The 24,311-nt window shown below is 32.7% G+C and overlaps 1 protein-coding gene across 7 annotated transcripts in view; it reads left to right on the top strand.

The window, feature by feature from the left end:
* Window positions 1-13,165, top strand: part of LOC123679983 (multidrug resistance-associated protein 1-like) — a 398,343-nt gene extending 385,178 nt beyond the window's left edge. For all 7 annotated transcript variants that reach the window (XM_045617593.1, XM_045617595.1, XM_045617597.1 and 4 more), the window contains one exon: window positions 12,709-13,165. In XM_045617593.1, the coding sequence (XP_045473549.1) occupies window positions 12,709-13,064 (356 nt within the window). In that variant the 3' untranslated portion in view covers window positions 13,065-13,165. The remainder of the gene's footprint in view (window positions 1-12,708) is intronic.
* Window positions 13,166-24,311: the final 11,146 nt, after the last annotated feature.

The raw sequence follows: 24,311 nt of genomic DNA, 5'->3' as shown, positions 1-24,311 counted from the left end.
GACAACTGCGTAAAAACGAAAGGGGTAGGGTTAGGTCGGGTTCATAGAATATCATAGATCTTCAACTGACATTCGAGAATATAGAACCTGATCCATATTGATTTTTTGTCTCTGAGGGTGGTTGGAAAAATAATGCAAGTATCTACCTCAGCTCGAGGGTTTTCTATACCAATCAAGAATCAGTGTATTGTCAGGTCTTCTAATGACTAGGGTATCTAGGAAGGGCACACTATTGTTATTTGCCAATTCTATGGTAAATTTGATAGACTCACTCTGTCTGTTGAACTTTTCAAGAGTGTAAGAGGTCTTATCACTGGGAACTGCACAAATGATGTCATCTACATAGTTTTTAATGAAGGGCATCTCAAAAGGGATATCTGTTAGGATGCTATCTAGGAGGAAATCCATCACTAACTCTGCAATGGAAGGGCTGAATTTAAACCATATTGGGGAACCTAGTATTTGGTTATTAAAATTACCTTGGAAGATGAAATAGTTTGAGTTGAAAAGAAATCTGATGATGTTTATGAAGTCTTCCTTTGGTATCGTGGTGTGGCTACTGATGGACTCCCATCTGTGTTGGATCGCAGACAGAGCTAATTCTAATGAAATGTTGGTAAAGAGGGATACTACATCAAGGCTGATGAGGAAATAATCTTCTGGTAGTTGGAATTCATTAATGAAGGTGGAAAAAAGGAATTATTTCGGATATATATCAAATCAAATCAAATCAAATAATTTATTCCCAAATCAATGTACAATACTTGAAGAAGAACATGTTATAATAACAAAAAATAGAATACAAGTTAATATAAATCAGCTATACGAATCCTTTACACTTACAGTGATCTAAATATTCTTGAACATTATAAGGTTCAGTTTCAATTAGAAAGTTTGATATTTCTCTTTTAAAATTTTTGAAATTATCGATTTGTTGAATCTTTCTTGGTAAAGAGTTATACAATTTCAGGCACATATATTTGACATTCTTCTCAGTCAAAGTTAAAGAGTGTTGGGGAAAATGAAAGGGAATCATTTTCCTTGTACTATTAGTATTTCTGAACTTTTCGAAATAAGAACTTTGCTGCCGGAAGAAGAGTAGGCACTTTTTCACGTATAGCCCCGTCAATGTTAGTATTCCATTCCTCCGAAAAACACCACGGCAGGAATCTCTGTATTTCATGTTATTCATAATACGTATTGCCGATTTCTGTACAATAAATATATCAGATGCATCAGAAGCATTACCCCATATCATTAAGCCGTATTGTAGGAGAGACTGAAAGTTGGCAAAATAGATCACCCTGAGAAAAGATGAATCTACTCTCCTCGACAATACTCTCATTGTATATATTACCGAGTTCAATCTTTTTCTCACGTTTAACACCTGAGAGCTCCAGCTTATATGGCTATCAAGGATTACACCGAGAAAGTTGGTTGAAGACTGGAACATCTTTCCGCCACCTTCCGGGGATACTCTATCAGGAAACGTCAGTTTGGAATTATGTGTCGTAAATAAAACACACTCTGTCTTCTCCGAGTTTACTATTATTTGGTTATTCTCACACCATTTCAAAAAATTTTTATATTCAGCTTTGATGTCATCAACTGCGTCATCTAACAGTTTTCTAGATACTATGATGTTTGTGTCATCCACAAACATCAGAAGCAGACAGTTTTGGACACAATCAGGAAGGTCATTTATGTATAGAAGAAATATAACCTGATATCTTAGATGTTGGTGTATTTAAAGAGAAGATGATGGGTCTGAGGGAGAGAACAGGTTTATGGACTTCAGGTAGTCCATAAAATCTTGCAGGAATGGAGTTGTAACTGTACAAAAATTGGTAACAAGTGGTCATATTTCCCAAATACAAGGAAAATCTTTGAACAGTTACAACTCCATTCCTGCAACATTTTATGGACTACCTAAAGTCCATAAACCTGTTCTCTCCCTCAGACCCATCATCTCCTCTTTAAATACACCAACATCTAAGATATCAGGTTATATATCCGAAATAATTTCAAGTTATTTGAGTGCTTCTAGAGGCAGATATCACGAAGAAGATTCTTTCTCTTTTTCCACCTTCATTAATGAATTCCAACTACCAGAAGATTATGTCCTCATCAGCCTTGATGTAGTAACCCTCTTTACCAACATTTCATTAAAATTATCTCTGTCTGCGATTCAACACAGCCACACCACGATACCAAAGGAAGACTTCATAAACATCATCAGATTTCTTTTCAACTCAAACTATTTCATCTTCCAAGGTAATTTTTATAACCAAATACTAGGTTCCCCAATGGGGTCTAAATTCAGCCCTTCCATTGCAGAGTTAGTGATGGATTTCCTGCTAGATAGCATCCTAAAAGATATCCCTTTTGAGATGCCCTGTATTAAAAAATATGTAGATGACATCATTTGTGCAGTTCCCAGTGATAAGACCTCTTACACTCTTGAAAAGTTCAACAGACAGAGTGAGTCTATCAAATTTACCATAGAATTAGAAAATTACAATAGTGTGCCCTTCCTAGATACCCTAGTCATTAGAAGACCTGACAATACACTGATTCTTGATTGGTATAGAAAACCCTCGAGCTCAGGTAGATACTTGCATTATTTTTCCAAGACAACATGTTAGAACTTGTGGAAATATTCATTCCATTTGATCCATCCAATTCACTGTCACCAAACTGGTCATAATGAATCAAATAATTACAGAAGGGATGTAAACAATATTAGCTCCATCTATACTTATTTGATTCATTATGACCAGTTTGGTGGCAGTGAATTGGATGGATCAAATGGAATGAATATTTCCACAAGTTCTACAGTCGGGATAACGTTATAATGAATTCTGTGTTCCGGACTATTTCTGTGAGAGGGGATTGGATTCGGTTCATGGGGTCTTTCAATAATCGCATTTGTTCTGAGTTCGGTGAGAGTGAATTACTGCGACCAAGTGTGATTAAATGCTATTCTATGTTTCATTTGTCATGTGCGTGTATTCTGTGGCAAGTCTGGTTGACAACATTTTTGACAACCTCTCATTTTGTTGATTATTCTGTTTACCTTATTTACATATGATAATTGATTTCTACTCTTGTGCTAACGAAATATCAGATCTTTTTTCGCTAAATTTGTTGATGTTCTTGTTCATTGCTTTCTTGAGAGCTATTGATTTGTGTTCAAATAAGATCTTTACAACTCTGTATTTCGGTATGTACTATTTTTACATGTTTTGTGATTGCCATGTTTTCGACTGTTTTCTATTGCTATTGTAGAGTCCTGAAGAAGGTCCCCATCGGGATCGAAACGTCGACTAAATGAAATAAAGAAGAGTGAAATTATAACACTTATCAATTTTCCCACACCCCTTATCATACTTATAACTATATATATATATATATATATATATATATATATATATATATATATATATATATATATATATATATATGTAGGGTTTTTATATGGTTGTCTAGGGGTTTATATAAAAGGCCGCCGGAACTTAACTATTGACAATGTACAATTCTACTTCAATTGAATGTACAGCCACTGAACTTTCGTCTATAGAACTATCGAAGTTATTTTATTCCGTCTAATTGTTAATAGTCTAATTATCGAATTATCTAACTCGCTGCGTCTACTATATTTTACGTCGAATCATATGCGTCTATCACGTCGAATTCTTTAACCTTTCCCGTCTCGTCTCTAACGTCGAATCCTAACTCTGTCTGTCTACTATCTTACGTCGAATTCCACCCTCGTTGGTCTGTATGGTACTTCAGTCCTTAAGTCTCAAGTACCTGTTCCCCTTACGTCTCCCATCTATCGATAAATCTGCATGGTGCAACCTTTTAGGGTCGATCGTGTAGTTCTCGTTTCGTGAAGTCAGTAGCGTATCATTCAGTCTGGTGTTAAGAATTTGGATCCCACACTCGGCCATCCTACTGAGAATCCGACTCGGATTCATACTGTATCCAAGGCTTCATATACTCCGAACAAGTCGATGTCCGAATGGTTCTCTTCGCTTTGATCACTTCGTATGGTCCTAAAAATTTCTTATGCACTTTTAATCCTACACCGAATTGAGTTCTTCTAATCGAAACTAGGTCACCTTCTCTGGAAAAAACGGCTTTCTTCCTTTTTGTGTCATAATTTTTCCGATTTTTATCTTCGACTTTCATTAAGTGCTGCTTTTGAAATTCTCCTCTCAAATTTTCTCTGGCTTCGTCAAACTGTTTCTTCACTTTTTCTTCTATAAGATCGGATAACACAATATTTTTCTTTTTTCTGATCTTATTCCTTTGAGTTATTTCCACTTTCCCTAACAATCCATTTTCGTCAAGTGCTTCTTGTTCTTGTTCCTTTTCCGGTGTTATGCATATCGGTTCTTCATCTTTGCGTACTTCAAAATTGGTAGACATCGTCTTTTTTGGCTTTACATCCCCAATAATTTGTTCTTTTAACTTTCTGTCTAACTTGTCGTCTACGTGCGTCAAATCAATATCATCGTCTACTATGCTCTCATCAACTCTGATACTCATCTAGAATTTTTCTTCTATTTTGTGTACAACTATTCCTTCTTCTCTTATGAGTACTTCTGCTTGCTTCAATAAATTATTTCCAACTATAACTTGGAAATCCATCGTCTGTTTGGGTAAAATATAAAACAATATATCAAATTCTTCGCCGTATATTTCAACATTTTTCCTGATTGAACCTAATGTTTTGACTCGATTTGATCCTTTTCCTTTAACTAAGATATTATCCTTCGAAAGCAAATCGTCTCTGAAATATAATTCGTACACGTCTTGTCTAATCGCGCTTATGTCACTGCCGGTATCAAATAATGCTAGTAATTTAATTTCGTCAAAAGTCAATTTAATTGCATTTCGCGGTACTATATTCATAGTATTAACATTAGTAGGAGTATGAGTTTGTTGTGAAATTTTGTCAGGACAGTTCGATGATAAATGACCAAATTTCTTACAACTAAAACATTTCATGCCTTTACTTTTGTCTGGACACTCTTTGAATTTATGACCGTGGGTTCCGCAATTATAACAAAGTTCTTGCTTTTCATTCCTATTCTGATAACTGATTTTTTCTCTATATACCTTCTTAAATTCATTTTTTTCCTCATGTCTCATACCGTCTCTTTTGATCTTGAAAGGTTTAATATCTCTGACAGGTTGTTTCTGGGAAATAGTTTCATACAGTTTCACTTTTTCCTTGAATTCTGGAAAGTTTCTGGCACCATACAACATGATTTTATTTGATGATTCGTCTTGTATACCATCTATAATGTATTGAATTACAACCTCATTTTCTATATTGGCTCGACTAGCTATTTTCCTCATGATCAATACATATTCTTGAACATTTTCGTCATGTCTCTTCTTTCTAAACATCAAAATTTTATGAATTTGTGCACTGTTCACCTTGATTTCAAACTCTTGAATCAATCTTCTCTTCAAAATACTCCAGGTTCTAATACCTTTTTGAAACTGAATAAATAGTTTAGCGAGACCTTTCAAAGATTTCTTTGCGAATATTAACTTTTGCAAGTCATTCCATCCCGTCACTTCTGCAATTTCTTCGAAATCCTCGATCCACTTTTCTATTGGATAATCTTCTTTTCCGTCAAATGGCCTAATACTATCTTCTACGTCTCTAAAAGTCAATGAAAAACTCTCTTTTTTCATGATTTTTCGTCTATTGAATTTGTCATGTCTTGAGGAATATTTTTCTACGTCACTGTTTTCATTCTCGTCGTCAGTGTTTTCCGTCTCGTCGTCATTTCCGTCATCTCTCTCCGATTCATCATTTTGTTCAAAGCCATATTCGAATTTTATTAAAAATGAGCATATACGATCGATAATTACGTCATCGGTTCCACTATAATCCAAGCCAAGCATATTGGAAACGGTTATCAGGTCTGGGAGTCTAAGTTGTTTATAAACGTCTTGTACTTTTGTCAAGTGATCGTCTGAGTTTTTGTCCCATCCAAAACCCGAAAATTTACGTAGCGCTCTACGGACCTTATGCGGTTCGCCTTCATCACCGTAACAAATAAAATGCAATGCTTTGACAGCAGATAATTTAGCATTAGATATTTGATTCTCAATAATTGTAATATCGCCCAAAGTTGATATTTTCAATAAAAGTACTCAGTCAATATTCAACGAAAAACTGAAAATTCAAATGAACGAAAACCGCCAAATTAAAACAGTAAACTCTAAAATCAATACTAATTCGACTATGCTATCTCAACTTAAAATTATCAAAAATTCGAACTAATGGCGAACGTTAAATGGCTGTATATTCTCACAAAATAAATCAAATCAAGAATCACAAATATCAACAATGTTCAAATGCAATTTCAGAATTCAAAAATGTTAAAAAGCAAATATAAAGTCTCTTCTTTAGTCGTCTTCTTCAACAAGCCTCGCAATATGGAAATTGGAAAGATAAACGTCCTACCTTGAAAGTCTGCATACAATTTTACCATTCATCCTCTGATTACTGCGGAAAATTGATCTCGTTTCGGTCCTTTCGTCTACTGGATCAAAACTCTCTCGTCTACACCTCTGGTACTGGCTTCTTCCGTATTCCCAATTGTTGATTGACTCACTGGTAATTCTTCCTCGTCGCAAATTCTGGACACTTCCACGTCGATTTCGATGTCTTCTCCAAATGATTTTTCAAAATATTTGGTTCTCTTCTTCTATCCCGGACAATGTAGGGGTTTTCTTCTTCTATCCCGTCGATGAAAAGGTTTTTTCACTTTTATCCCGGACGATGTAGGTAGGGCTTCCTTCTCCTTCGATCCCGGACTGTGTAGGGGTACTTCTTCTTTTATCCCGTCGATGAAAAGGTTTTTCCACTCTTATCCCGGACGATGTAGGGGTACTTCTTCTTTTATCCCGGGCGAGCCCCCAAAATGTAGGGTTTTTATATGGTTGTCTAGGGGTTTATATAAAAGGCCGCCGGAACTTAACTATTGTTTATTTACACAATGTACAATTCAACTTCAATTGAATGTACAGCCACTGAACTTTCGTCTATAGAACTATCGAAGTTATTTAATTCCGTCTAATTGTTAATAGTCTAATTATCGAATTATCTAACTCGCTGCGTATACTATATTTTACGTCGAATCATATGCGTCTATCACGTCGAATTCTTTAACCTTTCCCGTCTCGTCTCTAACGTCGAATCCTAACTCTGTCTGTCTACTATCTTACGTCGAATTCCACCCTCGTTGGTCTGTATGGTACTTCAGTCCTTAAGTCTCAAGTACCTATTCCCCTTACGTCTCCCTATATCGATAAATCTGCATGGTGCAACCTTTTAGGGTCGATCGTGTAGTTCTCGTTTGGTAAGGTCAGTAGCGTATCATTCAGTCGGGTGTTAAGAATTTGGATCCCACATATACAGGGTGAGTCTTTGACTTGTACATATATTTTAACCGTAGATTCTTGAGGTCAAAAGAAACACTTTTTTCATTTACCATTTTTTCCGATTCGGCTCGGTTGAAAAGATATGGCCATTTTAAGTTTTCATAATGAGCTATGCCGAACCTGGAAATAAGCCCACTGAAGTTTTCCCAAGCATAAATTTATACCATTTGAACTTTGGAAATGGGTCACTATATCAGCAAAACAAGCATAAACTCACTTTTTCCATTCCCTTTGGTGACCGAAGTATTATTTTCAATATAATAAATGAGTTATAGCAATTTCGTGGGAGATAAATATGTTGATTATTTTTCTCTTGACTTCTATTTTATATTCGATAATAATAAAAAATTCAGCTTGCAACCACCCATATTAAATCTGATATTTATATCCAATCATTTATTTTCGCTTTTTCACTTCGTCGAAACGAAGTTACAAGAGTTACCAATTCATATAACCTTTCATTTTCATAATAAGGTAAATGAACATAAATGATAATCATCTGTGGACTTCCCACGTTGCCGAGTTTACAATCACAAAACACTATAATGACAAAAAACCTACAGAATAATAAGCTAAATCTATGTACCTATGAATACTAATCATCTCGCATCTGTAATGTTATGTTTAAAGGTTATGTTGTTTTGTCAATAAAATTCAAGAAACCCAACAAACGGTTGAAGTTTTGTACATTACTAGAAATTTGGGCTAATTGAGTATATTTTGTTATCTAGAGGTCAGCAAAAAAGTGGTATTCAAACCAGTGTTCAATTTGAATTCTTATTATCATGGAACCAGTGAGAAAAGTTTTGAATTTTTAAGGTAGCAAGAAGTATAAGAACGCTTGCATTTTGGATTGAATGAACCCAGAATACTTTATCTAAGTACCTACACAATAACTTAGCTCGAAAATGAAAAGGCAGTTTCATGAATGGATTTATGTGGAAGATGGAATCACCTCTGTATCATACAGAGGTAATTTTGTGATGGAAAAATTCCGATCTTATCTTGTTAATAATAACAGTAGTATGAGGAGGAATAAATAATTTCCAGAAGGAATTGAATTTTTTTCCTTTTTCATCCTAGAAGCTTATAAGTTTCATGAATCTTCAATATTCCATTATTGATTTATTATTGATCTTGATTTTTGTATTAAAAATGAAATGGTGGTATTCAATATGAATATCCACTATTGAATATTCTGCTCCTTTCAACTCACTGAAGTTTTTTATTTATTTTCACGTTAAAACAATTTTGGCCCCTCTTAAAAGTATGTCAATCAAATGTTCTAGGATGAAATTATCGAATAGCAAATGGATAGGAGTATTCAATCACGTAAAAATGAAATTTTAGGATGTATTGTTATGTATCGATGAAAGCTCTGAAGACTGGAAGAAGATTATAGTAATGTTTGGTAGCAGCAGTTTTTAATGGGATTTCAGATCTTGATTGGTGTTATTTTATAAGGAGCCTAGTTTGTGAAAATTCACTTGAAAATGAGTTTCGATCAGAATTATTCAAAATAGAATATTAACTTTAGTGAAATATCTTCATATTATAGGGCTGTGCCAAAGCTCAGTAATTTGTTATCATGAAAATATTTGAAATCCTTTTCTTCTTAGTGTTCACTAATGCCAATATTCTGTCTGAAAATTTGATACCCAATAGGTAACTCCAAAAAATGCTCTCGTGTATGTTCGATAATAAAGAAGCAATTAGTCTTTTATCAATGTTATAATCAACATCTTCGAAAATTTTGTTTTTCTGAAGATGGTAAAATGGTATTCGGCTAGAAAAAAGGAAGTACAACGTACAAGTTAATCTACTTGTTTGTTATTGAATAGATAAACTGAAAATATTATGAAACTTCCCAACAATTATGTAATCTTTTTTTTTTGTTTTCACATATCAACTACATGTAAAATAAGTTTTGAATTCTTGTAAGGTATACCTTTTTTTCAAAAGTACTCAATAAACTGAAGCTTTTGATAAACTTATCAAAAGATTAACAGTGACTTGAAATCATGTATTATTGCCAAATCCACTCTTTTACTATGAATCCAGTATTCAAATCAAAATAGAAAAATATTTTTCTTGTGCCCCACAGTAGGTAAACAACATTCAAAGCAATTTGAAATAAAGATTTTTCATTACTGAAACAAAAAAATGCATATCAAAAAACAGGAATTGAAGTAGAAACTGCCATAATAATAAATTGTCTTTATTTTCATTTAATTTATAAATAACCAGGTTTAACATTTTTTACTCTTATACTTCTTACGTAGATTCATTTAGCCTCAGATGGATTGTGCGAAATAAAAAACATTCAATAATTATTAAATTAGGCCTGCCATTATTCGAATTAATTCTCAATGATTCCTGATCTCAGATGTATTCATTATATTATTATAATATCTATAAACCACGAACAGTAACTACAAACTATGTATATGCCTCAAAATATCAATAGCTATTGATTCTGAAACATATGGATTGGATCAATACATGTACTAGATAATAGGATAGGATCTGCGTTAATGGTGAAATCAGTGACTTTGAAATTATTTTTCAGTACATCGATGAGTATGAAGTTTGAATAAATATTCATTACAGAACTAGTGCTTCACTTATTCAAGTAGTTTTGAATTCATCAACAGAATCATTGTATTGTAGATTTTTGGTTATTTCAATTAATCAATTTACTTTTCCACTCATTATATGGAATAATTATCCTTATGAAATCATGAACACCTCACAGCAAACTGTTTCCGGTTGGATTTAATTTGAAGGGGTTCAAGATTCTCTTTGAATACAGGTCATCTGAAACTTCTCTGTATCTAATGGGCAATCATCTTCACGAAGGAAAATCGTCGTCCAATTAAATTCATTATGGTGTTTTTCTGAATGATTCGATGAATTATTAGGAGATCTGAAAAAATACAATAATTATTCAATATATTATTTATATTATATAACTTAGTAACTTACTTACGCCGAACTATGTTGTTTCTTATTGAAACATAAAATATTTTCGAATCATATATCGAATTATTCCATTTATTTGTTTGCCAAACATAACCACAATTCTTCGAGATTTCTCAAATTTTCAGTTTGGCCATGCGCATAGAGTAATAAACTCTGAGGCCATGCGCAATAGTTCAAATCGTTCATAACATACGGTAATGTAGCATATTATGACTTATTTTATTATACAAAATTCGATTTAACATTTCGGATGATACTAATTATTAAATTTAATGAAATTCATAATAAAATTAATTTATTAATTCATAAATTTGATGGTTTTTTCAAAAAATTATTCGAGATTCTTCTATGTTGATCGGTCATGCGCATAGAATGATCCGAAAACAATTGAAATTCGAATTTATGGTATCATGATTTCTGTTGCTTTGTTTAATGTAAATGATAAGTATTAATTGTATTTAGTTTGTTAAGTGTTACCTAAGTGCGTTTAACTTGTTAAGTGTTAAGTGTGTTTATTTTGTTTAGTGTAAGGTGTTTGTTTAGTGTAAAGTGTTTGTTTGTGAAGTTCTTTAAGTGTGTTAAGTGGAAATTAGCATAATGTATTCTAACCAGGAGATGGTAGATATGTTGGAATGCTATTTCACAAATGGAAAAATAGCGAGAAGAGCTAAAGAAGCTTATGGAAGGCTGTTTCCAAATAGGAGTCAGCCAAATGAGAGAACTTTCGTAAGGATTGTTCAAAGATTGCGTGATCATGGAACCCTCGCTATCAACATGGTGGATAATGGCCGAATGTGATCAAGAGCAATGGATGATGTTCTAGATGACGTGCAACAGCACCCCGAAACAAGTACGAGACGTCATGTTATGCCCATACCATAACCAGAAGGTACAAGCTTTATTGCCGACGGATTTACCAAAAAGAATTGAATTTTCTCAATGGGTGAGCTTATTCAAATCACTTTATTTTCAAACTAAGTCGGCTGGTTCCCTCACTTGTCAATGCAAATTCAGTGTTTCAATCCATGATTTTTGACCTGACAACGTAGCAAATATTCATTTCTGTGAGCCTTTCCTATCAGAGTTGCAATTAGCCAAAGTACCCAATTTTTTGAATTTCACAGATTTTTATTTTTTTTAAACACATATTACTCGAAAACGGCTCAATATACGAGAAAATAGGAAGAATACTTTTATTTTTCAAATCAGCTAAATATCCTTCAATGAACGTCCTAGTTACTTTTAAGAGTTCGGTTCTTTGAATTTCTGGTATTTTTATGGGATGAAGTGTTCATAATGAAGAAACGGGGAGATGTGGATAGAATTTTGTGTACGAAAAAGATTCATCACATACATGAAAAACTATATCCCGAAATTCATTTTTTTCTATACAACCATTTCCGAGATATAACGGAAAATGACATTTTTTTATCGATTTTCAACAGCCTGTATCTTTTTAACCGGGCCGAATCGGAAAAAATGGTATTGACCTCAGGAATCTTCGGTTGAAATATATGTACAAGTCAAAGACTCACCCTGTATATATATATATATATATATATATATATAAATATATATATATATATATATATATATATATATATATATATATATATATATATATATATATATATATATATATATATATATATATATATATATATATATATATATATATATATATATATATATATATATATATATATATATTTATATAAATATATATATATATATATATCCTGACAGCAGCCTAGGAAGTCCTTGGTTTATTTGGACCCGGTCTTTCTAGCGAAAACTTCCCTAATGGTGAAGAAAAAAAATATATATATATTATGTTCAAATAAGCTGTTTTAGCATCCATTTGTCCAATTTGTAAACCATTTTGGCAACAATAAGATAATGAGGTTTTTAGTTTTTAAAGTTTGTAATCTAGCCACTGGAGAATAAATATTGTAAGGAATCTTTTCTTATTAAAACACACTTTCAAAACTCGAATTTTATTTGCTTGTCTGGCTCATAAAATAATTCTATTATCGAATCTCAATAACAACAACCAACTCGAATGGGCATCGAGAACGTTTTCGAACGTTCACGAGTCAAGAATACGTTTTGAAAGATCACTTGTCGAGAATAGGGTCCAAGTACCTTAATGAGTGGATACTCTGAATAGACTTCGAATGACTTCTATCATCACATCAATGCTTCTCTGGATCATTATTATCATCAAATATTAATTTTTAATAATTTCAACAGGTTGTTCAAAAGGTCTTCAGTATGAAGTGAACGAAGGTGGCGAAAACTTCTCTTTAGGACAACGACAACTTATCTGCCTGTGTAGAGCACTATTGAGAAAAACGAAATTACTTATTTTAGATGAAGCTACAGCTGCTGTTGATTACGGAACCGATAGTTTCATTCAAGAAACCATTAGAACACAATTTCGAGACTGTACCATAATAACAATTGCTCATCGATTGAATACAGTGATTGATTACGACAGAATCATTGTATTAGATAAAGGTTCAATTAAAGAGGTTGATTCACCACATAATCTCATGAAACAAAACGGTATTTTTTATGGTATGTGCAGAGAAGCTGGAATACTTTGAAAACTTTATATATATGTTCAAATTAGTTTCCAAGAATGTTTGATACAACTATAATATGTATTGTGTTATAAGTTACGGAGTTATTAAAATTTTGTTATTGACATTTATTTTATGAAAATCCATTGCACATATTTTTACGATAATGAATGATAAAAATTTGATATAACGTATTTTACAGAGTAATTCAATGGTGAAGAATATCAGTCACAAGGAACAGTTGTATACAATTTATTCAATGGCAACGTTTCTGAGCATTTAGTTCCTTCATCAGGCTAAAAACAAAAACCAATTTATAAACAACGGCATGGATCATACAATTGGTATAGCAATAAAGACAAAAAATAAAAAAGATGACGTCACTATACGATAATGAATATGAAATATAAACTAGATGACAAATTACAATGAATATAAATATAAAGCAAAACAATATAAACAATTCACGCCAGGTCGGCCGAGGAAACAATAAAATTACAAGAAAAAGCGATCTCACCCTATGAATAACGGTTATAAATCATTCGAATACATCGAAATCATAAAATAAATGTTCATACAATAAAATGGCATTCTCAGGATAGCATTAAAACCATATCAAACAAGACGTATCAGTATAAACAAAAGCATCAGGCAAGACAGACATCATTAAAACGATTCACCCGATTCCAAACGAAACACGAACTACCGCGCAATAAAATTATCTACATTAACCTTATTAATTAAGTTAAAATACACCGAACTCAAAATACCAATATCGGTGCGTGTATTCACAAAATCTTTTATTCTCTTGATAAAAACCATCTCCTTAAATGTTCGTTTAAACCAATTCTTTTCTTTATTTAAAATTTTAACATTATTAAAATCAAAGGAGTGATCATTAATTTTTGCATGCTGTGATAATGCTGTTGCTTCACTATGATTTTTGCAATCTCTCTCATGTTGTTTCAACCTCGATACTGTTTTGTTTGGCCTATGTAACTGCCAGCACAATCTGAACAATCTATTTTGTATACTAAATTAGAATATCTCATCAACGGAATGCCATCCTTTAGTCGACTGAACAATTTGCCCACAGTTTTATTATAATAAAAAACTACTTTGTTTGAGAGATTGCTCATTATTCTTGGCAATTGCTGAGAGCATCCCGGTATATAGACTAATTTACAATAATGTGTCATTTGATCAACATCATTGGATGATCGAGAATCACTTGTATTATCAGATGAATAAAAAATCTTATATATTAAATTACTGGGATAACCATTTTTGACAAGCATAGCAGCCTGATCACGGAAATTTTTTTCATGGAATGACTCATGAGAGAGGTTTAGAATTTCATATTTTACATTCTTTATTATAGCGATTTTTTTGTGTGAGTGAATGCAAAGAATTAAAATGTAACAATCGCTCAGAAGAAACTGGCTTCGAGTACAATTCTGTTATTACCTTGTTATCACGACGGATCAATAACAAATCCAAAAATCTGTGATCTGTGACAGACGAGGTGTCGTCCAGACAAGCAGTGAACATGGAGAACAAGGTACTTAACATGTTCTTAAAATTTGAAATTACAGTAACAATAACAAAAATGAAAAGAATAGAAAGAGAAGTTGAACGACTTAAACTACTCATTCAGCATGCACTTCCTGAAGATATTACTAACCATTTTTTCTCTTATCAGAACAACAAGTACAATAGACAACTTGCATTGACGAAACAAAAAAATCTGGATAAGGTGAGAGCTTTGACAGATGCACAATTGGGGAAAGTCAGAACACAAGAAAGGTAGATTAAAAATATAAGTGGAACAAATGTCCCAGATAGAGTTCTAAAATTCTTGTCGCTGGGTCCTAAATTCAGCATTGATATTCCTATGAAAGAAATCTCAATTCCGAAACTTTTATCTGATGTTGAGAATGTTATCAACCTCAATGACTCCTTATCTCCTGATGCCAAGAACATAAAACGCGCCATGGCCACCAACATTATAACTAATAATATTAAACCTAATAAAGTTGTCCGAAACGTAGTACAGAGAGAATTTTATAATTGTAAAAGATATCTCAAAGAACATCCAGACTTACAGGTAATACAATCAGACAAAGGAAACGTAACAGTTATTATGGACAAGTCACAATACATAGAACTATCTTATGGAATTCTCAATGATCTTGACTATTACAGAAGACTACCTAGAGACCCAACAACTACTATACAAACTAAAGGTAACACATTGATTAACAAGTGGTCATATTTCCCAAATGCAAGGAAAATCCTTGTAACAGTTACAACTCCATTCCTGCAAGATTTTATAGACTACCTAAAGTCCATAAACCTGTTCTCTCCCTCAGACCCATCATCTCCTCTTTGAATACTACAACATCTGAGATATCAGGTTATATATCCGAAATAATTTCAAGTTATTTAAGTGTTTCTAGAGGCAGATATTACGTTGAAGATTCTTTCTCTTTTTCCACCTTCATTAGTGAATTCCAACTGCCAGAAGATTATGTCCTCATCAGCCTTGATGTAGTATCCCTTTTTACCAATATTTCATTAGAATAAGCTCTGTCTGCAATTCAACACAGATGGGAATCCATCAGCAGCCACACCACGATACCAAAGGAAGACTTCATAAACATCATCAGATTTCTTTTCAACTCAAACGATTTCATCTTCCAAGGTAATTTTTACAACCAAATACTAGGTTCCCCAATGGGGTCTAAATTCAGCCCTTCCATTGCAGAGATAGTGATGGATTTCCTCCTAGATGGCATCCTAACAGATATCCCCTTTGAGATGCCTTTTATTAAAAAATATGTAGATGACATCATTTGTGCAGTTCCCAGTGATAAGACATCTTACACTCTTGAAAGGTTCAACAGACAGAGTGAGTCTATAAAATTTACCATAGAATTAGAAAATAACAATAGTGTGCCCTTCCTAGATACCCTAGTCATTAGAAGACCTGACAATACACTGATTCTTGATTGGTATAGAAAGCCCTCTAGCTCAGGTAGATACTTGCATTATTTTTCCAACCACCCTCAGAGACAAAAAATCAATATGGTTACAGGATTGAAGAATCGTATACAAAGAATATCACACCCGACTCTAAAGGAGAATAATATGAAACTATTATATCAGTTGATGCTTGAGAATGGTTACCCCAAGAACCTATTAAAGAAATTGATACACAATTCATCGAATTCTGGACAGCCACAGAATAACGATGAAATCGCATCCACCAATTTAGATCAGAGAATTATATTTACTTCCATTCCACTGATTAATGTAATGACAAAATCCTTAATAAACTTATTAAAAACTGATAATATCAAAGTGATACCTAGAACTGAATTTAAATTAAAGAGACTTTATAGTAATTTGAAAGATAGGATAGAAACTGAAAAGAAAAGCTGTGTTGTATACAGAATACCCTGTCAAAATTGTGATGAGGTGTATATCGGACAAACATCCCAACAACTTAAAAGAAGAATAACCCAACATATTAGCTACATTAAGAATCCTAGAAAGATATTATATGTGCACTGGCAGAACATGTAAGATCAGTTGACCATCAAATGGACTATGATTCGGTGACAGTCTTGGAGTGCGAGGAGAATATGAGAAAAAGATGTTTCCTGGAGATGATTCACATTAAGCGACATGAAAATTCCATGAACTACAGAAAGGATATAGAGAATATAAGCAACATTTATTCATATCTAATACATTCAAACCAACTTAGTGAGAGTGAGTTGTTGATCTCAAGTTCTATGTTCTCGAATGTCAGTTGAAGATCTATGATGTTCTATGAACACGACCCAACCCCTTTCGTTTTTTACGCAGTTGTCAGATGGATGAAAGAAGTTTTTTAAAAAAGAAGTTTTCAAGAGAATAAAGAAGTGTGTGATATCAAAGACATTATTGTATTAAAGACTATTTTGTGTTCAAAAATAATTAAATTTTTTCCTCCAAATCTGTATAAGATTCAGTGCAACTTAAGATCTGGTAACTCTTCGCATTTCGGTGCGTTTTAACATGTTGTCTTTTCTGCAATGTTTGTGTTATATTTGTATGTTGTTTGTTTTATAGAAGTCCTGAAGAAGATCCCAACCAAGGATCGAAACGTCGACTGATGAAATAAAGAAGATAGTAACAATTGAAGTTTTTCCAACACCCCTTAAACCATTGTTTATATATATATATATATATATATATTGTTATGGAATGGTATTATCAACTTATAAAATCAATGAGAATACATTACCAGACTCTATCCTTCGGAAACTACAGCAAATTCATCAAATAGATAATAAATTTTAACTTGATATGATCCAATAATTTTAAAGAAAAGTAGAGTAACTTTATTCATTTATTCCATTCATTTGCACATTATAAAAGTAGCATAAATCCAATATTTCTCAAGTACTATATCAATATTCATTCAAAACATCTCAGGATCTGAAACAAAATGAAAATATCAATAAAATTCAAGTTCAATTTGATAAAATCAACAAAAGATATTCAATTCAAGTATCAGGAACCATTTATATATCATGTAAATAATGTTAAAAGAGTCAAAAGACTGAATATTCAATTTTCATTCAAAATGATAAAAAATAATCATTTAATTTATATTTCATATGTTAATTTTCATGAAATAGCTTGTGATCTAGTGAATTACATCTAGATGCAATCTCAAAAATGTAATACTAGCCAAAATTCCTAATAAAATTGTAAATAATGGATAGGGATAGGATATCGAATGATAAATCAGGGATTCCAAAGTAATTAATGTCTCAAACATACAAAAATGTATATATTTCATTAGATTATAGTATAATTTAAAAATATGTAGTAGATTTTAGGAGTTATAGATAGAAATCTTTGAATATTAGGCCAAAGAAAGTGAATATTAGAAAAATTTCCAAATTGTATATAGAATATTTGAAAATTTTGTAACTTCGAATCGACCGAATTCAACATATGTGGTACCAAAATATGCGGAAAAAAATGAAGAAATTAACTAGATCAAGATTGAAGAAGGAAAACTTACCTCAAAAGAGAAAATTGCGAAAGCATCATATTTGGAAAATTTTTTGACATCCAAGGCAATCTTGATTTCGAGAAAAAATTGAAAATCTATATAAAGCCCAGCCGAATGACAGCTAATCAGTCAGTAAAAAACCATTGTAGAGAGCACATCACCTGACTCAAGAAATATATCTGAAACAATTGATAAACGAAAGAATTTATTTACGAAAATTTGCAAGATATTAAAATTGTTAAATACGTACCTGAAAATCATTGTGAGAAGAAGTGGAAAATTATTTAATCAATTTCAAGAAGAAATTTCCCTGGATTCAAGCAAGTTGAAGCAATATCAAATGGAAAATGGATTCAAAACAATGCAACTGAATTAATACGAATTAAGGTTATAATCCATTCGAGGTTAGGAGCATAGAAGACGATACCATACCATAACATAGAACACTGATGAGGTCGATGAAGATTTAAATACGTAAATATAAGATTAGATTAATATAAATTTAGTTATTAGATAAGAATTTCTTTATAGTTAGTGAATTTTGAAAATATTAATAAAATTAAAAAAAAATATATAATTGAATTTGAATGAACCCTCCTGAGATATATATAGAGTCGGCGCAAAATCATAAAAATATAGTATCAAATTTAGTTATTGGATCGAATCAATTTAAATCAAATTAACAACAACATAATCTCAACTTGAATATATATATACGATCCATAACAATTGTCGCCCAACGCGTGGCTTATATTAATTCAATTACAGCATGATTATATTAATTCAATTACAGCATTATTTTAAAAAAATTCCAAATTAATACATAATTGTTGGAATCATATCATTGATTATAAAAAAAAAAAAAAATGGAAACAAGAAGTAAAATGAAAATTGGAGAAAAAGGGGATGAAGAAGAAAATGCAAGAGGAAATATGGAAATAAATGAAGAAAATAGAAAAGAACTGAATTTATGGAATATAATGAATGCATTAAAAAAATTTGAAGAATATATGAATAAAAAAATTGAAGAACAGTCAAAAAAATTGGAAGATCAGTCGAAAAAATTGGAAGATCAGTCAAAATTATTGGATAAAAATTTGAAAGAAATTAAAGAAGAAAAGAAAATTAATTTGGCAGATAAGATAATTGAAATGGAAAAGAATATTGAGAATGTATTAATGATTTGCAAGGAAAGGTTATATACCAAAAGAAATAAAGTACAAAAGGAATCTTCAGCTGAATTAGATACAGAAAGTAAAATATATGAAGAGAATTTGGAGATTTGTGAAACTGGAGTTCAAAATCTAACAGAAGGAAATCTGAGTATTATATATAATGATATCGAAAAACAACATGAGCAACTAGAAATCAATAAGATTGAGATGTATAAAATTGCAAGAATTCAAAATGAGAAGTCGAATGAAAAATTGAAAATTTTAGAAGAGATCAACATGAATTTCAATGAAAAATTAATAAATCAGTATACAGCACCTTTAATAGAATTTTCAGAAAATAAAAACAAGATTGACCAAAATATATATGAGCTAGGAAATCCACAAAATTCAATAGAAGACAAATATTATGAAAATAAAGAGATAATTCTGAATTATAACAGTATAAGTGATACTCAAGCAAACCCATCAGAACAATACATTCAAGAAGTAGTGAAATATTCAAGAAAACTTGTCAATAGAGAACAAAACAAATGGGATATACAATTAAACAGAGTGGAATTTTTGTTGAATACAATGCATAATGCAATTAATGAAGAAACAAATTTATATTCAATGAAACAAGAAAGAAATTGTTACAGAACAAGTCATATAAATAATGAAGACATCATGAAGAAGGTAAAAGTAAGATTGAAAAAGAATAGAAAAAGATACAGAAAGAAAATGGAGAGAAGGAATAAAAGGAAATATGTGAAGTTTAAAAAAAAAAAGAGATTTGGTTATTGTACGATCCCACAGGGTAACAGACAAGCGGAATAAGATTTGTGCGAAATTAAAAACTCCATTCGAAGGACCATATATAATAGATAATGAGAATGGTTTGAACAGTTATGTATTAAAAGAATTAGAAACATAAAGAATAAGAGGAATTTTTCATATTAATGATTTATATGAATTCATCCAGACAACGAATGAAAGTTAATGTAAATTTCAATCAAATTTCAAAATTTTGGAGAAATTTTAATATTTTAAATTTTATATTGAAAATAAAAATTATCAAATATTAAATTTGGGGAATTGTTATGGAATGGTATTATCAACTTATAAAATCAATGAGAATACATTACCAGACTCTATCCTTCGGAAACTACAGCAAATTCATCAAATAGATAATAAATTTTAACTTGATATGATCCAATAATTTTAAAGAAAAGTAGAGTAACTTTATTCATTTATTCCATTCATTTGCACATTATAAAAGTAGCATAAATCCAATATTTCTCAAGTACTATATCAATATTCATTCAAAACATCTCAGGATCTGAAACAAAATGAAAATATCAATAAAATTCAAGTTCAATTTGATAAAATCAACAAAAGATATTCAATTCAAGTATCAGGAACCATTTATATATCATGTAAATAATGTTAAAAGAGTCAAAAGACTGAATATTCAATTTTCATTCAAAATGATAAAAAATAATCATTTAATTTATATTTCATATGTTAATTTTCATGAAATAGCTTGTGATCTAGTGAATTACATCTAGATGCAATCTCAAAAATGTAATACTAGCCAAAATTCCTAATAAAATTGTAAATAATGGATAGGGATAGGATATCGAATGATAAATCAGGGATTCCAAAGTAATTAATGTCTCAAACATACAAAAATGTATATATTTCATTAGATTATAGTATAATTTAAAAATATGTAGTAGATTTTAGGAGTTATAGATAGAAATCTTTGAATATTAGGCCAAAGAAAGTGAATATTAGAAAAATTTCCAAATTGTATATAGAATATTTGAAAATTTTGTAACTTCGAATCGACCGAATTCAACATATGTGGTACCAAAATATGCGGAAAAAAATGAAGAAATTAACTAGATCAAGATTGAAGAAGGAAAACTTACCTCAAAAGAGAAAATTGCGAAAGCATCATATTTGGAAAATTTTTTGACATCCAAGGCAATCTTGATTTCGAGAAAAAATTGAAAATCTATATAAAGCCCAGCCGAATGACAGCTAATCAGTCAGTAAAAAACCATTGTAGAGAGCACATCACCTGACTCAAGAAATATATCTGAAACAATTGATAAACGAAAGAATTTATTTACGAAAATTTGCAAGATATTAAAATTGTTAAATACGTACCTGAAAATCATTGTGAGAAGAAGTGGAAAATTATTTAATCAATTTCAAGAAGAAATTTCCCTGGATTCAAGCAAGTTGAAGCAATATCAAATGGAAAATGGATTCAAAACAATGCAACTGAATTAATACGAATTAAGGTTATAATCCATTCGAGGTTAGGAGCATAGAAGACGATACCATACCATAACATAGAACACTGATGAGGTCGATGAAGATTTAAATACGTAAATATAAGATTAGATTAATATAAATTTAGTTATTAGATAAGAATTTCTTTATAGTTAGTGAATTTTGAAAATATTAATAAAATTAAAAAAAAATATATAATTGAATTTGAATGAACCCTCCTGAGATATATATAGAGTCGGCGCAAAATCATAAAAATATAGTATCAAATTTAGTTATTGGATCGAATCAATTTAAATCAAATTAACAACAACATAATCTCAACTTGAATATATACACGATCCATAACAATATATATATATAAATATATATATTTTTTTTTTTTAATTTCACACTTCCGTGGAGTTCCTTGAAGCGTCTCGGGCGTTAGCCAAGAGAACTTTTATTGTCTTGGTGGCATTAATGCGGAAAAATAACCTGCCTTATGATGTTCACCGTACCCAATATTACTGCCTTCTGCATCCACGTGATAGCATTGGTTGGCAGGTTCAGCTCTTTTAGGTGCTTGATCGTTTTTTTGTGTACAAGGCCATTAGTACTTATTATCATCGGCATTATATCCACTCGTTTCAGCCTCCACATATCTCTTATTTGTCGAGACAGTGCCTCATATTTCTGTATTTTTTCTCCATAAGATCTTGTCAGGTTGGAGTCCCAAGGCACTGCGAAGTCCACAATCACTGCGTGTTTCTCCGCTTTTTTCCATATTACGACATCAGGTCTATTGTGCTCCACGCCTATGTCGGTGATCACTGTCAGATCCCAGTATATTTTATATTTCTCATTCTCCATAACTGGCTGAGGAGCGTAAAGGTGATATGTCATGAAGTGCGGGAGCAGTCGGTACTGCAGACACAGCAGCTGGTGCACCACTTTTCCCATGCTGTTATGTCGGGCCAAATATTTTGTTCCAGCGATTGCCGAGCAGGCTGACGATAGATGTTGTACCGTCTCTTCCGCAGATTGGCACAATCTGCATCTTGTGTCCTCGATGGAAAGCTTCATGATGTATTTGCTATGAGTCCGCGTCGGCACAACCTGGTCCTGGATCGCGAACAGGGTTCCCTCCGTCTGGGGATACAGGTATCCCTGTGTGAGGTAGGTGTTGGAATGAATTGGATCTACTTCGGGTTGGTGTAGGCTAGCGTGAAATCGTCCATGCAAAGCTTTTGCCTGCCAGCTTCGTTCCAGTCTTGTTGTAAAATTTTCTGTTTCAGGTTCCCCTCGGTTCTCCTCTCTTCCCCAATCGGTGGTGCCCTCCTGTGTTGCTATCCATTGATGTACAGGTAAGTCTGTGTTGTTGAAATATTGTGCAATATTCTTTTCCTCTTGCAGACACGCTGCTTCTATACAGACTAAGCCGCGACCTCCCTGCTTGCGTGGTAAGTACAGCCTTTCCGTTGCTGAGTTGGGATGAAGCATGCCGTGCTCGGTGAGTGTTGTTCTTATGTGCCTGTCTATTTGTTGTAAGTCCGTCTTAGACCAGGTGAGTAAACCAGATGAATATGTGAAGGTAGGAATGGCCCAGATATTTAGTGCCTCGATTTTATTTTTTGCTGAGAGCTGCGTTTTCAAAATCTTCAGGACTCTTGTCATCAGCTCTTTTTTGACATTCTGCTTATTTTCAGTTTGTTTGATTTCATATGTCTGTTGAATGCCCAAATATTTATACCTTTCCTTTATTGCCAATTCCGCTATTTCCCTTCCATCAGCCATTCTTACATTTCCATCTCTCACCATCTTTCCCCGTTTGACCTCCACCATGGCGCACTTGTCCAGTCCTAGCGACATTCCTATGTCATCACTGAACATTCTGACAAGTTCTATTTCTCCCTCAAGCTGTTTCCTTCCTCTTGCGTAAAGTTTGATGTCATCCATGTAGAACAGGTGACTAAGTTTTACTGATTCGTTCATGGAGTAGCCATACGCTGATCTATTGAGGAGCTTGCTGAGGATATTAAGAGCCAGACAGAACCATCGTGGGCTAAAGCCATCTCCCTGGAATATGCCACGCCTTATTTTTACGGTGTAGCCTGGTGTTGAGTGCCCAGCCACCGTTATCGTTGTTCTCCAAGTAGACATGAGGAACTGAAGGAGGAGGATGATCTGTTCATTCACCCTGTATATTTTCAGGATTTTTATCAGCCATGAGTGGGGCACAGAATCGTATGCTTTCTGATAGTCAATCCAGGCCATCGAGATGTTCTTCTTCCGAGTTTTTGCCTGTCTTGTGATCGTCCTATCGACTATCAGAAGTTCTTTGCTTCCTTTACCTTTGTTCTTGCATCCGTTCTGTTCCCATGCCATAATGTTATTTCTCTTGAGGTGAGTGTCAATCTGATGGGATATGGTGGATGTTATTATCTTATACAGCGATGGTAAGCTAGTTATAGGGCGGTAGTTTTCCGGCTTCTTTAGATCTCCTTTTTTGGGTATCATGTAGGTGATGCCTTGTGTGAGGTATGCAGGAAGGATGTGTGGTTGTTCGAGTGCTCCCTTAATAAGCCGTGCTAAAACTAGGTGGGTTGATTTCAGTGCTTTCCACCAGTAGTTGTGGATGCCGTCGACTCCCGGGGCAGTCCAGTTTTTCATCCTCTTGTCTGTGATGCGTATGTGCTCCTCTGTGATGTCTACTGCATCCATTTCCCGAAGATCACGTTGTTCTTCTTCCTCGGTCTTGAT

Source organism: Harmonia axyridis, chromosome 5 (genome assembly GCF_914767665.1).
Source record: "Harmonia axyridis chromosome 5, icHarAxyr1.1, whole genome shotgun sequence".
NCBI lineage: Eukaryota > Metazoa > Arthropoda > Insecta > Coleoptera > Coccinellidae > Harmonia > Harmonia axyridis.
This window is presented reverse-complemented; position numbering and strand designations above follow the sequence as displayed.